Below are 13,602 nucleotides of genomic sequence, written 5' to 3'. Positions count from 1 at the left end.
CTGTAAGCGTGGAGAACAATGAAGCTGTTTGCTTATGCAGAACAGCTGTATTGTTTGCCGAGTGATAGCGGCAGTGTCCCTCTCCACCTACTTAGCTACTATAGACTATGCAAAGATGATCACTCAAAACTGTCACTCAAACTATTGTTTGAGCGACTTTTGAGCGATCATCTGTCAGTGTAAATGGGATATTAGCTTGGAAGATGATGGCATTATCATTTTTAGACAATAACGACTTAGGGTACTTTCACACAAGACAGAATAAGATGCAGGATGCACTGCAGATGTGGATTTTTTTAGTGCAGATTACGTTATGTTCTTAACTGCGCATTGCGTTCTGTGGAACGTCTTGTGGCATTTTTTTCTGCAGACTTTAATTGCGAAATTACATTTACTATATGTTGTAAATCCTCCACAACAATTCCACAAGTCGTTCTTAATTCCACAGCAGAAAGCTTTTTTGCTGCGGTATTTAATCCTACAGTTTTAAAGTACAGGCGTGCAGATTTTAACAGTTACGGAATTCAAGCTCCATAGAGCAGAAATGTCAGTGCGGACTAATTCCATCTGACGCAGAAATGTCAGTGCGGACTAATTCCATCTCGTGTGAAAGAACCTTTAGCAAGTAGTATAATGTAAGAAATATTTCATTTATCAAGTGTGTTTTCTGTGCTGGATGCTTCAATTATTTCATCTTTGCACAAGATATGTCTTTCAACAATGTTAATGAAGGTGTATTTAAACTTTTTAATTTTAAGACTATATATTATAGGATTTATGACCGAATTGAAATGTGACAACACAATGCTTAGATACACAGCAGGTTGAAAAGCCTTATTTTGTACAACAGTGGGGTAAAAATAGCTGATGCAGTTCATAATGGATAGCGGTAACCAACACAGGGCAAACAGACCCATGACTATTACAAGAGAAATTGTAATTTTATGCTCCTTGCTATAATTTGACTTACATACATGAAGGTTGGAGGCACTTTGTCTCATATGTTTCCTTATAATATAAAATATCTGCACATATAAAGCTGTCATTGTAACCAAAGGTAACAGAACCCAACCAAAACACCAAACATACACGAGATAGTCCATACTCATGACACTGATGAAATTACAGATCAGCATATTCCTTTCGTCTTCTCCAAGATTGCTTCTGTTGTTCCATCCAAACATTGGGATCAAAGCTCCAATTGCAGACAAAGTCCAGCAGAAACCAATACAGAAATGGATCCTCTTTCTGGTAATCACCATTCTATAGCTGGAAAATAATACAGAAAACATTTACAATCATTCTTCAGCTGAAATATCTCATGCCTTTGTTTCTTTCTTGTTTTTTTAATCCATTAAGGACCAAGGGCCGTAAATATACAGCACTTGGTCCTGGTCTTTAATTCTGACTGATATTAAAGGGGTTGTCCCGCGAATGGAAGTTAATCTATGCCCTTCTGTATGGCCATATCCATGCACTTAGTAATATACATTGTGCATGAAATATGTGCCATACAGAAGTTATTTACTTACCTCCAGGGGTGCCCCCCTCCCCTCTGTTGACGACTCCATTGTCCTGGCGCCGACCAACGATCCTCTTCTGGCTGCTTCAATAGTCGCACCTGCACAGAAGGATGCGCAGACAACCTGTTACGTCGCGTGAGCGCGCCGAGTGCCCATTCGTCTACTGGCCGCGGAGAAGAGAAGCAGCAGGAGCGGGAGCAGACAATCGGATGACCAGACCACCAGACCCAGGTGCCTTACCCGGAGCAGTCACCAGGTAAGTGGGGGGGGGGAGGGAGTAAGTGAGCGTACGTAGCAGAAGAACACCCACGGTGCACCATGGGAGAAGACCTGCGGCGCCATCTTTAAAATGAAAATTCTCCAACTGAAGAAAAGCTGCTCTAGGTTAGTGTGCAGAACGTTTGAAAAAGGTTTTAATGTATATTTTATGCCCTTTGCTCGCTAGGGCGACTGGGCAGAAAAAAAAATTTTGCTTTTCCCGCGGGACAACCCCTTTAAATATATAGCATCGGACTAAAGCTCCTGCTCATGTAATGTAGCAGAAACATTTTGGTTCCTCAGATGTCAAACTTAGCCGAGGACCTGGAGAAGAAGACAGAAACAGTTTTTAACTGCTTCTGCCTTCTCTTCTACAAACTATATGGCAATCAATGAGTGCTATGTACGGAATGCATGAAGTGGCAATGCCATTTCTTGCATGAGATCTGGAAGTCATATGATCGCCAGTGATACGCCGGCTTGACAGAGTCGCATAGTCTTGGCAGATCCCGACTAGCTCTGACAGTGACTAATCTACTCTAGCAAAGCTAACATATACTGATCAGCCATAACATTAAAAATCGACAGGTGAAGCAAGTAACATTCATTGTCTGGTGATAATGGCACATGTGAAAAGGTTGCCTTTGACTAACAGAATCGCATTAAACAGGGAGAAATGCAAATTCCTACATCTGGGCAACAAAAATGAAAAAAGCACATACAGCATGGGAGGAATTGGGCTATGCAGCAGCTCATGTGAAAAAGACTTGGGTATACTAATAGATCATATACTGAAAATGAGTCAACAATGTAATGCAGTAGCCAAAAGGCAAACAATTCTGGGATGTATTAAGAGAGGCATAGAGTCTAGATCATGTGAGGTAATTATTAGAGATGAGCGAGCACCAAAATGCTCGGGTGCTCGTTACTCGGGACGAAATTATCGCGATGCTCGAGGGTTCGTTTCGAGTAACGAACCCCATTGAAGTCAATAGGCGACCCGAGCATTTTTGTATATCGCCGATGCTCGCTAAGGTTTCTATTTGTGAAAATCGGGGCAATTCAAGAAAGTGATGGGAACGACACAGCAACGGATAGGGCAGGCAAGGGGCTACATGTTGGGCTGCATCTCAAGTTCCCAGGTCCCACTATTAAGCCACAATAGCGGCAAGAGTGCCCTCCCCCAACAACTTTTACTCCTGAAAAGCCCTCATTAGCAATGCATACCTTAGCTAAGCACCACACTACCTCCATCAAAGCACAATCACTGCCTGCATGACACTCCGCTGCCACTTCTCCTGGGTTACATGCTGCCCAACCCGCCCCCCCCCCCCTGCACGACCCAGTGTGCACAGCGCACACCAAATTGTCCCTGCGCAGCCTTCAGCTGCACTCATGCCACGCCACACTCATGTCTATTTATAAGTGCGTCTGCCATGAGGAGGAACCGCAGGCACACACTGCAGAGGGTTGGCACGGCTAGGCAGCGACCCTCTTTAAAAGGGGCGGGGCGATAGCCCACAATGCTGTACAGAAGCAATGAGAAATATAATCCTGTGCCACCGCCATCAGGAGCTGCAGACGTGGGCTTAGCAATGGGGAACCTATGTGCCACACACTATTCATTCTGTCAAGGTGTCTGCATGCCCCAGTCAGACTGCGGTTTTTTATAAATAGTCACAGGCAGGTACAACTCCGCAATGGGAATTCCGTGTGCACCCACAGCATGGGTGGCTCCCTGGAACCCACCGGCTGTACATTAATGTTTCCCATTGCAGTGCCCATCACAGCTGAGGTAATGTCATGTTTAATACAAGTGGGCTTTGGCCCACACTGCATGCCCCAGTCAGACTGGGGTTCTTTAGAAGTGGACACATGCAGTTACAACTCCGTGTGGACCCACGGCATGGGTGGCTCCCTGGAACCCACCGGCGGTACATAAATATATCCCATTGCAGTGCCCAACACAGCTGATGTAATGTCAGCTGTAATGCAGGTGGGCTAAAAATTAATTGGATTACACTGTAGGCGAGGGCCCCCCAAAATTGGTGTACCAACAGTACTAATGTACCTCAGAAAAATTGCCCATGCCCAACCAAGAGGGCAGGTGAAACCCATTAATCGCTTTGGTTAATGTGGCTTAATTGGTAACTAGGCCTGGAGGCAACCCAGTTAAAATAAAAATTGGTTCAGGTGAAAGTTTCAACGCTTTAATGAGCATTGAAACGTATAAAAATTGTTTAGAAAAATTATATGACTGAGCCTTGTGGGCCTAAGAAAAATTGGCCGTTCGGCGGTATTATGTGAGGTTTCAGGAGGAGGAGCAGGAGGAGGAGGAGGAATATTATACACAGATTGATGAAGCAAAAATGTCCCCGTTTTTGATGGTGATAGAGAACGATGCTTCCATCTGCGGGTGCAGCCTACGTATTGCTTAGGTATCGCCACTGTCCGCTGGTGAAGAAGAGAAGTCTGGGGAAATCCAGGCTTTGTTCATCTTGATGAGTGTAAGCCTGTCGGCCATGTCCGTTGACAGGCGGGTACGTTTATCCGTGATGATTCCCCCAGCCGCACTAAACACCCTCTCTGACAAGACGCTAGCCGCAGGACAAGCAAGCACCTCCAGGGCATACAGCGCGAGTTCAGGCCACGTGTCCAGCTTCGACACCCAGTAGTTGTAGGGGGCAGAGGCGTCACCGAGGATGGTCGTGCGATCGGCTACGTACTCCCTCACCATCCTTTTACAGTGCTCCCGCCAACTCAGCCTTGACTGGGGACCAGTGACACAGTCTTGCTGGGGAGCCAGAAAGCTGTCAAAGGCCTTAGATAGTGTTCCCCTGCCTGAGCTGTACATGCTGCCTGATCTCTGCGCCTCCCCTGCTACCTGGCCCTCGGAACTGCGCATTCGGCCACTAGCGCTGTCGGATGGGAAGTTTACCATCAGTTTGTCCACCAGCGCCCTGTGGTATAGCATCATTCTGGAACCCCTTTCCTCTTCGGGAATGAGAGTGGAAAGGTTCTCCTTATACCGTGGGTCGAGCAGTGTGTACACCCTGTAATCCGTAGTGGCCAGAATGCGTGTAACGCGAGGGTCACGAGAAAGGCATCCTAACATGAAGTCAGCCATGTGTGCCAGGGTACCTGTACGCAGCACATGGCTGTCCTCACTAAGAAGATCACTTTCAGGATCCTCCTCCTCCTCCTCTGGCCATACACGCTGAAAGGATGACAGGCAAGCAGCATGTGTACCCTCAGCAGTGGGCCAAGCTGTCTCTTCCCCCTCCTCCTCATGCTCCTTCCCCTCCTCCTCCTCAATGCGCTGAGATATAGACATGAGGGTGCTCTGACTATCCAGCGACATACTGTCTTCCCACGCCTCCGTTTCCGAGTGCAAAGCATCTGCCTTTATGCTTTGCAGGGAACTTCTCAAGAGGCATAGCAGAGGAATGGTGACGCTGATGATTGCAGCATCCCCGCTCACCATCTGGGTAGACTCCTCAAAGTTTCCAAGGAACTGGCAGATGTCTGCTAACCAGGCCCACTCTTCTGTAAAGAATTGAGGAGGCTGACTCCCACTATGCCGCCCATGTTGGAGTTGGTATTCCACAATAGCTCTACGCTGCTCATAGAGCCTGGCCAACATGTGGAGCGTAGAGTTCCACCGTGTGGGCACGTCGCACAGCAATCGGTGCACTGGCAGATTAAACCGATGTTGCAGGGTCCGCAGGGTGGCAGCGTCCGTCTTGGAGTTGCAGAAATGTGCGCTGACCCGGCGCACCTTTCCGAGCAGGTATGACAAGTGTGGGTAGCTTTTCAGAAAGCGCTGAACCACCAAATTAAAGACATGGGCCAGGCATGGCACATGCGTGAGGCTGCCGAGCTGCAGAGCCTCCACCAGGTTACGGCCGTTGTCACACACGACCATGCCCGGTTGGAGGCTCAGCGGCGCCAGCCAGCGGTCGGTCTGCTCTGTCAGACCCTGCAGCAGTTCGTGGGCCGTGTGCCTCTTATTTCCTAAGCTGAGTAGTTTCAGCACGACCTGCTGACGCTTGTCCACCGCTGTGCTGCCGTGCCGCGCGACACCGACTGCTGGCGACGTGCTGCTGCTGACACATCTTGATTGCGAGACAGAGGTTGCGTAGGAGGAGGAGGAGGGTGGTTTAGTGGAGGAAGCATACACCGCCGCAGATACCAGCACCGAGCTGGGGCCCGCAATTCTGGGGGTGGGTAGGACGTGAGCGGTCCCAGGCTCTGACTCTGTCCCAGCCTCCACTAAATTCACCCAATGTGCCGTCAGGGAGATATAGTGGCCCTGCCCGCCTGTGCTTGTCCATGTGTCCGTTGTTAAGTGGACCTTGGCAGTAACCGCGTTGGTGAGGGCGCGTACAATGTTGCGGGAGACGTGGTCGTGCAGGGCTGGGACGGCACATCGGGAAAAGTAGTGGCAACTGGGAACCGAGTAGCGCGGTGCCACCGCCGCCATCATGCTTTTGAAAGCCTCAGTTTCCACAAGCCTATACGGCAGCATCTCCAGGCTGATCAATTTGGCAATGTGCACGTTTAACGCTTGAGCGTGCGGGTGCGTGGTGGCGTACTTGCGCTCAAACAGTGGCGCTAGCGACGTCTGGACGCTGCGCTGAGAGACATTGCTGGATGGGGCCGAGGACAGTGGAGGTGAGGGTGTGGGTGCAGGCCAGGAGACGGTAGTACCTGTGTCCTCAGAGGGGGGTTGGATCTCAGTGGCAGGTTGGGGCACAGGGGGAGAGGCAGTGGTGCAAACCGGAGGCGGTGAACGGCCTTCGTCCCACCTTGTGGGGTGCTTGGCCATCATATGCCTGCGCATGCTGGTGGTGGTGGCTCCCCAGCTGATCTTGGCGCGACAAAGGTTGCACACCACTGTTCGTCGGTCGTCAGGCGTCTCTGTGAAAAACTGCCACACCGTAAAGCACCTTGACCTCTGCAGGGTGGCATGGCGCGAGGGGGCGCTTTGGGAAAAAGTTGGCGGATTATTCGGTCTGGCCCTGCCTCTACCCCTGGCTACCGCACTGGCTCGGCCTGTGCCCACACCCTGACTTGGGCCTCCGCGTCCTCGCCCGCGTCCACGTCCTCTAGGCCTACCCCTACCCCTCAGCATGGTGTATTACCAGTAGTGCAGAAACAGAACGCTGTAATTAAATGTGCCGCTTATTGGCCTGTGGTTGGAGGCTGACTTCGCTTACGGAACGCCAGGAAATAATTTTGCACAAGCTTGCTGTAACACTTTGCTGGCTGCGTATGAATTAGGAGGACAACTACACCCAGCACAGACCCAGTACACTGAGGACAGTCACAGGCAGCCCAAATAGATTTTTTTCCCCAAATGTTTTTGGAAAGGCCCACTGCCTATATACACTGTGTATGTCTTCTGTCCCTGCGTCCCCACTGCTGGCCCTGGAGTATGTAAAATAACTGCAGACTGTTGCACTGTGGACTGGAATACAGCGGTGATTTAACAGCCAACACAGAGCCAGGAAATAATTTTGCGCAAGCCTGCTGTAACACTTAGCTGGCTGCGTATGAATTAGGAGGACAACAACCCCCAGCACAGACCCAGAACACTGAGGACAGTCACAGGCAGCCCAAATAGATTTTTTTTCCCAAATGTTTTTGGAAAGGCCCACTGCCTATATTCAATAAATATATGTCTTCTGTCCCTGCCTCACAATATATGTCTTCTGTCCCTGCCTCACCACCACTACTGGCCCTGGAGTATGTATAATTACTGCAGGGCGCAATGCTCTGCACGGCCGATATACAAAAAAAAAAAATGTGCAACACTGCAAAAAGCAGCCTCCACAGTACTGCACACAGTTAGATGTGGCCCTAAGAAGGACCGTTGGGGTTCTTGAAGCCAAAAATACTCCTAACACTCTCCCTATAGCAGCTCCGGCACCAACAGCACTTTCCCTCCTCTATGTCAGAAAAAATCTGTGGCGAGCCGCGGGAGGGGCTGATTTTTATACTCGGGTGACACCTGATCTCGCCAGCCACTCACCGCAGGGGGGTGGTATAGGGCTTGAACGTCGCAGGGGGAAGTTGTAATGCCTTCCCTGTCTTTCTATTGGCCAGAAAAGCGCGCTAACGTCTCAGAGATGAAAGTGAAAGTAACTCGAACATCGCGTGGTACTCGTCACGAGTAACGAGCATCTCGAACACGCTAATACTCAAACGAGTATCAAGCTCGGACGAGTACGTTCGCTCATCTCTAGTAATTATCTACCTCTACTCTTCCTTGGTCAGACCTCATCTGGAATACTGTGCCTAGTTCTGGGCACCCCAATTTAAAAAAGACATTGACAAACTGGAGCAAGTTCAGAGAAGATTTACCAAGGTGGTGAGCGGTCTGTAGATCGTGTCCTATGAGGAACAGTTAAAGCATTTTGGAATGTTTAGCTTGCAAAAAAGAATGCTAAGAGGAGAGTTAATAGCTGTCTACAAATATCTGAAGGGCTGTAACAGTGCAGAGGGATCAGCCCTATTCTCATTTGTACAAGTAAAGACTAGAAACAATGGGATGAAACTGAAAGGGAGGAGACACAAATTAGATATTATAAAACATTTTCTGACAGCAAGGGTGATCAATGAGTGGAACAGGTTACCACAGGAGGTGGCAAGTTCTCCTTCAATGGAAGTGTTCAAACAAAGGCTGGACAGACATCTGTCTGGGATGATTTAGTGATTCCCGCATTGAGCCTGAAAGTCCCTTCCAACTCTATCATTCTATGATTCACCACAGAGGGTTTTTTGTTCCCTGTAACTGAGGCTACTATGGATGCGTCAGTTACAGTGAAAAAGTTTGAAATAAAAAAAAAATTTTAAAAATACAGTGTGAATGTTTCCCAGATGTCATGGGGGACATAGATGTTAAGAAAGCTACATAAATAAGTAAACAAAAAAAAAGAGAATAAAATAAAAATATATCTAAAAAATAGAAAACGAGTCACCGCCATTACCAACATAAACCGTCGCCATATCCACCCTGTAATCCGATATTATACAAATTATATATCAAAACATCCGAAACAAAATGGTGTACCCATTCTCGTACTAATTTTATTGTAATTCTAATCATTTTATGAAATAAAAACTATACATTTAAAAAAACTTGGTTGCTTTTTGTACACATTACCTCTAATAAAATAAAACAATGAACAATAAATCTCAGTGGAAAAAGGTGTTAAAATATAGCCCTGCATGTGCTGAAAAAAAACACAGCAAAATAATTTTGGCAGGCCAGGAAACAAATTGGGGTTATAAAACCACCACATGGGTAAAATCGCTAAAAAGTGTCTGGTCCTTGAGGACTGAAACACCCTGGTCTTTAAGTGGTTAATATGTTTTCCCATCATAGAAGGTGATGAGAAAGCCACCTACTGTGCAGAGAAGTAGAACCCAATCAAGGTCAACCAGAGCTATGTCAAAATGGCATTCTCAAGAATGGTGTAGGTCAAGGCATTCAGACCCAACTAATCATAAAGTGATATCATACCTGTCGGTTATGCCATCACTTGGTATCGTGGGAAAACCCTCTGAACTAAAAGTGTTCATAAAATGAGATAAAAAAAATTGGAAATGAAAGGATTCACTTCTGTTTTTTGTTTGCTAAAATTGAATCCAACCTGTATTTTCTGCGCATTATAGTCTCTGGTTTCAATATAATCTCTAAATTAGGAACATAATTATATTTTGAAAGATTTGCAGATATTTTGCAAATTTACCATCTAAGTCAGAACTGTATTTTATAAAGCAGCCAGATGTGCGATATGCGTAACCATAAATTTAGGAAGCATATTAGTATAATACATAGTACTTAGACATGTCTGTATCCCATCCACACAGTAAAGCAGTCCGAATGAGGTCTCATTAAGGGCTTCTTCACATGAACGTATGTGGATGCTTCAGCACAATGAACGAGGTTGATTTGCTCTCATACCGGCGCATTATAATGTACTTTTTACACACGCATGGCATATTCATTTGAGCACAGCATACAAACACATCCTGACTTAGATGGCTATTTAGTCTAATGAGATCCAGATGTATTCTTTTTCCAGCTGAATTGCGCAGGGTATTGTGCATTTCCACACGCATTGAGTGCATATTTGTGCACCTCCCATAGATTTCTATGGGGACCTTTGTGCAGGAAAATAGATCATGTCCTGATTTTTTGCATGTATAAGAAATGCATGTGCAAAATCGGAAAATGAGAATGAACCCATTGAAATTGATGGATTTAAGTCTCTATTTATTGTGCGTGCAAATTTTGCGTGTAAAGGAGCTCAAAGAGTAAAACTCAAGCAAACACTTGTACTAGGCATCCATAGCACTGTGTTAATAGGTTCAATGGAGGAATGCAGACTGCTCTATTCAGCAGAATACAGATTAAACCTGACCCTAGAAGATGCAGTTATAGTGGGTTCAACCCAACAACTTGCACAATCTAACACTATTACGTGGCTTTCATGATGTGAAGGTCAAGATTTAGATATTATTTTCAGCAGAAAATCTTTCGGCATTGCAATAAAGACAAGGAATTAGCAGTAAAGTGACATTCAACATAAGTTGGAACTATTTAAAATGTAAACCTTACCTGTTTGGCATCTTGACTCTTACGTATCTGTCAATTGCTATAGCAAGTAGAGAAGATGTTGATGCATTGGTAAATATGATGATCATGCAACAGAGGAACAAACATGGATGAAAATATAGTTGTATCTCCAATTCCAAGATAATGGCTAAAGGTGTGACGAACACTCCAACTGCCAAGTCCGTTACTGCCAGAGACACGATAAAGTAAAAGGTTGTATCTTGAAGAGATGGATTCACCTTTACTGCCCAGATCACCAGGGTATTTCCAATGATAGCAAGAAGCCCAATGACCACTTCCACTGCAATGTAGGCAACGGTGAAGCTCTGAACCATTGTTGTTTGATTAGACATTGTATTGAGACAATACAAAGAGAAGAAATGGCCCAAGGTATCCTATGGCAGTATCACAATATTAACTTCTTTGTTTTAGATCCTTTATGAGTCCAATTACAGAACAGACTACTAATGCTGAAAAAAAAACAAACCAATATTTCCTCTCTGGTGAACCAAGTCTGGTATGTAAGGAAGTATTTATTTTAACCCCTTTAGTGACACATATATGGCTATATATATCCTAACTGCACATACCCTGTGCAGTCCACTATGTATGCTGTGTATGGAGAGGGCTCAGGATCCAAACCAGCACTATACAGTTGCCAGCAACAACCTGCCTAGTCTATGCATTACATGTGCCCTATAGTTTACATGCATGCAATAAAGTGTGAACAGGCATTGCTTGCACCCATTTAAACAGATTTCTATATATATAAAGGCAAAAGCCCTCACTCACTCTCTGACTCATTTACTGACTTGCCACTTAGGGTGAATACCCACTTGCGTTTTTCTTGCGCGTTTTTTTCACGCGTTTGTCAATGGGAATTTCTAATGTTGAAAACGCATCACACAAAAATTGCAAAGCACCAACTTGCGATGCATTTTTAACATTAGAAAAATGCAATTAAGAGAGATGGAATAAATCCTCCACAGTGCCACCTATTAAAAGGCAGCATTCCTTCAAGCCAAAGTCCGACTTTTTATACAAGCCTTGTTGCAATGACCGGGAATTACAAGCAAAGCCAGACTCCATGTACATACAGCTGCTTCAGGGTTTTTGCCCTTCATCAGTGTACAGTAGGAGTCTGGCTTTGCTAGTGAGAGGTCTTGGACGGGGGTCAGAAACGCTCTTTTCTCCTTAGGGAGAGCAACTATATACTATAAACTAAGTTTATAGTATATAGTTGCTCTCCCTAAGGAGAAAAGAGCGTTTCTGACCCCTAACATTAGAAAGTCCCATTGACAATCGCGTGAAAAAAACAAAGTGATATTGTGTGAAAAAACGCGCAAGAAAAACGCAAGTGTGCAAGAGCCCTAAGTCTCTAACTTCCCAATGTCGTACAAACATGAAATTTGTCACAACCATTCTTTAGGTGCTAAATAAGAAAAGTAAAGGGGTTGCAATTTAATTATTTAATTCTAACTGCAAAAGTAAGGGAGCCCCTATGTAATGTAACAAATAACACACATCTGTACCGCACAAGCGTGAAATTTACCACAACCATTCTTTACGCCCCAAATAGGAAAAGTAAAGGCGTCACAACTTGATTACTCCATTCTAAGCGTGAAAAAATTTTGTAAACATCCGCCATACTTGACATAGTTTTTTTCTCAGAAACCATAAAGCCTAGGGAAATTATTTGTATACTGAGGAGAATCTACCTCACCTCTATGTGTATATACTGAGGAGAATATAACTGGCCTCTGTGTTTATATACTGAGGAGAATATAACTGACCTCTGTGTGCATATACTGACAGGATGTAAAGTGCATAAGAAAGTGGCCATGGACTGCAGGGATTAAGCACCCAGTCTGGGTGAATTTGAATAAAAAGGGGTGTTACCTTAAAGGATAAAAAGTGAGGAGAGTGGGAGGGGTGGCACATTCTGTAGAGGGACTTCAGTACTTGCAGTCTGAGGAGAATCTAATGCTCCTCTGTGTATACATATTTTATTCCTCTGTTCCTCTGAAGTAATTACGACTTCATAACATTTTTTATGCGAACAACAGGTAAAAACCTATACCAAATTAACTTGGGCAAAGCCAGGTAGATCAGCTAGTTCAAAATAATAGCTATAGACTGCTCTTCATTAAATTCTTAAACCCATTCCATAGAATAGTAGAGTTGGAAGGGACCTCCAGGGTCATCTGGTCCAGCCTGCTCAGTGCAGGATTCATTAAGTCATCCCAGACAGATATTTGTCTAGCCTTTGTTTGAACATCTTCCATTGAGGGAGAACTCACCACCTCCCATGGTAACCTGTTCCACTCATTGATCACCCTCACTGTCTAATATCTAATTTCTGTCTCCTCCCTTTCAGTTTCATCCCATTGCTTCTAGTCTTTCCTTGTACAAATGAGAATAGAGCTTGTCCCTCTACACTGTGACAGTCCTTCAGATATTTGTAGACAGTTATTAAGTCTCTTCTCAGCCTTCTTTTTTGCAAGATAAACATTCCCAGATACTTTAACCGTTCTTCATAGGACATGATTTGCAGACTGCTCACCATCTTGGTAGCTCTTCTCTGAACTTGCTCCAGTTTGTCAATGTATTTTTTTAAAGTGTGGTGCCCAGAACTGGACACAGTATTGCAGGTCTGAGGTCTGACTACTGAAGAGTAGAGGGGGATAATTACCTCATGTGATCTAGACTCTATGCTTCTCTTAATACATCCCAGAATTGTTTGCCTTTTTGGTCTCTGCATCACATTGTTGATTCATGATCAGTTTATGATACCCAAGTCTTTTTCACATGTGCTGCTGCTTAGCCCAATTCCTCCCATTCTGTATGTGCTTTTTTCATTTCTGTTGCCCAGATGTAGGACTTTGCATTACCATTCTGTTAAAGCTTTTCTAGCATCTTCTTACATAATTATGATGCTAGGAGAAAGTTATTTGCAAACAACAGCAAGGGCGGCCGTGATTGACAGCTACCTTCCTAGGATAAAGGCTAGTTGGGAGACAACTTTGATTCTAGCTACTTAATACACCCTAGTGTATGTTGCGACTTGAATTGGTCATCTAAAAAAAGGAAGGAAGATCTCCTTGACATCTGGTCATGGCCAACACTTACACATGGCAGCCTATAAAGGACTATAAAGCCAAGATAGGCTAATAGGTGCCTTATCAGTGACAAGCA

The 13,602-nt window shown here is 45.1% G+C and overlaps 1 protein-coding gene across 1 annotated transcript; it reads right to left on the bottom strand.

The window, feature by feature from the left end:
• Positions 1-647: 647 nt before the first annotated feature.
• Positions 648-10,764, bottom strand: LOC136624722 (adenosine receptor A3-like). The gene is made up of 2 exons (XM_066598660.1): positions 10,411-10,764; positions 648-1,269 (listed from the first exon to the last, which is right to left on the bottom strand). Exons 1-2 carry the CDS (start codon positions 10,758-10,760, stop codon positions 648-650), a joined length of 972 nt encoding a protein of 323 aa, XP_066454757.1. The 5' UTR covers positions 10,761-10,764.
• Between the last annotated feature and the right edge of the window lie 2,838 nt (positions 10,765-13,602).

This window comes from Eleutherodactylus coqui, chromosome 4, assembly GCF_035609145.1.
Source record: "Eleutherodactylus coqui strain aEleCoq1 chromosome 4, aEleCoq1.hap1, whole genome shotgun sequence".
In the NCBI taxonomy this organism is placed as follows: domain Eukaryota; kingdom Metazoa; phylum Chordata; class Amphibia; order Anura; family Eleutherodactylidae; genus Eleutherodactylus; species Eleutherodactylus coqui.
The sequence above is the reverse complement of the archived record's forward strand: the minus strand, read 5'-3'. Positions and strand labels throughout refer to the sequence as shown.